Source organism: Fistularia commersonii, chromosome 22, assembly GCF_037954325.1.
Source record: "Fistularia commersonii isolate RoL2024-O1a breed Wild chromosome 22, RoL_Fcom_v1.0, whole genome shotgun sequence".
NCBI classification, from domain to species: domain Eukaryota; kingdom Metazoa; phylum Chordata; class Actinopteri; order Syngnathiformes; family Fistulariidae; genus Fistularia; species Fistularia commersonii.
The window spans coordinates 105,001-107,500 of record NC_141305.1 but is presented as its reverse complement, the minus strand read 5'-3'; the positions used below and the strand labels follow the sequence as shown (position 1 = coordinate 107,500).

Genomic DNA, 2,500 nt, shown 5'->3' with positions numbered 1-2,500 from the left:
ATGATCTCCGTGTTCAGACGACCAGCCGACAGCAGGTCAGTGATGATGTCACTCCGAAGCCCCGCCCCTATTTGTCCCTCAGGAGATGGCGTGAGCAGGCTCATGGGCAGAACGGGGCCGCCGTCACAGCTACCTGTGGGTTTTGGTTGTCCGAACCCCACCGCAGAACAACTTGTACCCAACGAATGTCTGGGTAAACATGAAGATGTTCCCTCCAGCTACAGCTGAGCTACAAGCAAGATACATCTGAGATCGCTCAGCGGCCAGATGATGGACATCGACCGTTCTTTCCTAGAAGAAGTGTGGGCTGACCTTCGGCTCTCTGTGGACGTGAGCGGTGCGAGCCGTCCGGGAGGCCGGCGTGGAGCAGCGAGGAAAGGGTTCCATACCAGAGTCCACCGCAGAACTTGCCCCAAAAGGGGCGGTTCTCCGCGGGGCGGCTGCATGCTGATTGGACGTCAGCTGCATGCTGATTGGACGTCAGCTGGGATGGTCGGGGCCTCTGGGAACAAGGAACGATTCAAAAACTTTGGTGTTTCATCCACCAGATTGGCCCAGGAACAAACATATATATATATATACATATAGTATATACTTCTTTTTCCATCCATCCATGGGTATGTATATGTATGTGTATATATATATATATATGTATATATCTTCATGTATGGACTTTCAGTCCTTATCTTATTTGGCAAGTTTGAGTGAACATTGAGAATGTTTAGAAGTCGGGGTTCTCCATGGGGTTACTGCTCTTGGAATAGACTTTATGGAAATGATAGACCTCCATGTCCTTGTGCTCCTGCAGGTGCAGTCAACTGATTGGCCGCATGGGCTTCAGGACCAGGAGCCTTCTGGCCTCCTCTCAGGTTGGTCTCCTCCACCTTCTCGGACCGGCTCCTCCTGCCGCGGTCCAAGGTGACCCGTAGGTTCTGTCCTCAGGCCATCTCCGGCTGGTTCTACCTGCTGGGGGCGGAGCTTGGACGGACCAAACATCTGCAGGTGACATCATCACGACCCAGGCTTCCGAAGAGAAGGCCGGAGGACGCGCCGGGTGAGTTTGTCACATCGTCCTTGTCGAAGAAGAACGAAAGTTCTGAGGTTCCGGGCATTCTTCTGCTGAAGGACAATCGACGCGGTGATCGGTCCGTTAGGTCCTCCCCCCCGGAACCGGATGAACGCCAGCAGAACCCGTTTTGGGTCCTCGGCCGTCACAGGTTCGACTTTGGTCCACGGCCGGATCTCCACATCGTCCAACCTGGATGGAGCCTGTATCTTCATGTCTGCTTGTGTCTCTGAGCTTCTTCGGTCTTCTTCAAGTCTTATCGTGGCAACAGGACCTAGTTCTTCTCCTTGAGGTGTCCATCTGGATAGAGGTGTGTGTGGTGGCAGAGCAGAAAGTGGATCACGCCAGGCTTCTGTTCCAAGCCGCTCTGAAACCTGCCTTCAACTGAGAAGATCAGGCTGATGAGGCACTGACCTGATTGTCTCCAGCTGGTCTTTGGAGAAGAACGTCTCCATGGAGCAGAACCTCTGCCATCCCCCTTCATCTGCTTTTACAAAACCAGCTCAGTCCCACGAGCAGAGGACCTCCAGGGGCTGGACTTCTTAGTGACCGTGAAAGGAGAACACACACACACACACACACACACATATAGAAGAAGCAGCACAACATATATTTTTAAAGCTCCCCCTCACATGGTTACCATGGAGATGAGAAGCTGCTCAGCAACCATTTGCCCCCCCCCCCCCGTGAAGACCCTCCTCCTGCTGACATCACCCCGATCTCAGGGAGTGAGCAGGGATGGTCCAGAGAGCAGAAGAAGAGGGGCCTTCTCTTCATCAGGACGGCGGTCACCGGTCAGCTCATCCTGGACCTTCTCCACGTTTCCCTCCAAACCTTCTTGTGTTTGAGGTCAGAAGGAAACTTCAGACCATCATTGAGGACAGATGGAGCCCTCCTTTGACCTCTGTCTCCTTGGATTGGGGTTCCTCCTGGAACCCTGAGCTCCTCCTGTATCCTCGTTACCTCTGGTGGACCTGAGGGACGTGAGGTTCCGCTGCTGTCAATCATTAACTTGGCGAAGCTCTTCTGTAGGTTCTCCTCGTCATTCTTCTGGCTCCACCGACAGAATGTCCTTCCTCTTGGTGTGACTCTTCTACTGGGTTTTCACTCTGAGGCTCCTTGACAGAGACGTCCCAGGCGGTCCCGGTCTGACCCGGTCTGGCCCGGTCCGTCTCGGTCTGTCCCGGTCTGACCCGGTCCGTCCCGGTCTGTCCCGGTCCAGAACCTTTCCTGGTCCACAATGTTCTGGAAGAACACGTCCTGGTCATGGGACAATGACGATGACGACGGCGGTTATCTGCTCGCCACAGACCCGAGAGGAGCCCCGGACCCGGACCTGAACCGGGCCACCGCCGGCAGAACCGCCGGAGGGTTGGCCGACCCGGACCGGACATTCGGCCGGCCGGCCGGATTGGACCTCATCAGCAGAGACGC

At 55.2% G+C, this 2,500-nt stretch overlaps 1 protein-coding gene across 1 annotated transcript in view; it reads left to right on the top strand.

The window, feature by feature from the left end:
- Positions 1-2,500, top strand: part of LOC147221143 (regulator of G protein signaling 3-like) — a 16,397-nt gene that overhangs the window by 754 nt on the left and 13,143 nt on the right. Inside the window, exons 3-7 of the mRNA XM_086169189.1 lie at positions 83-135; positions 296-330; positions 809-869; positions 943-1,054; positions 2,377-2,500. The exon at positions 2,377-2,500 is cut by the window's right edge and continues 82 nt beyond it. Coding sequence (XP_086025315.1) covers positions 83-135; positions 296-330; positions 809-869; positions 943-1,054; positions 2,377-2,500 — 385 coding nt within the window. The remainder of the gene's footprint in view (positions 1-82; positions 136-295; positions 331-808; positions 870-942; positions 1,055-2,376) is intronic.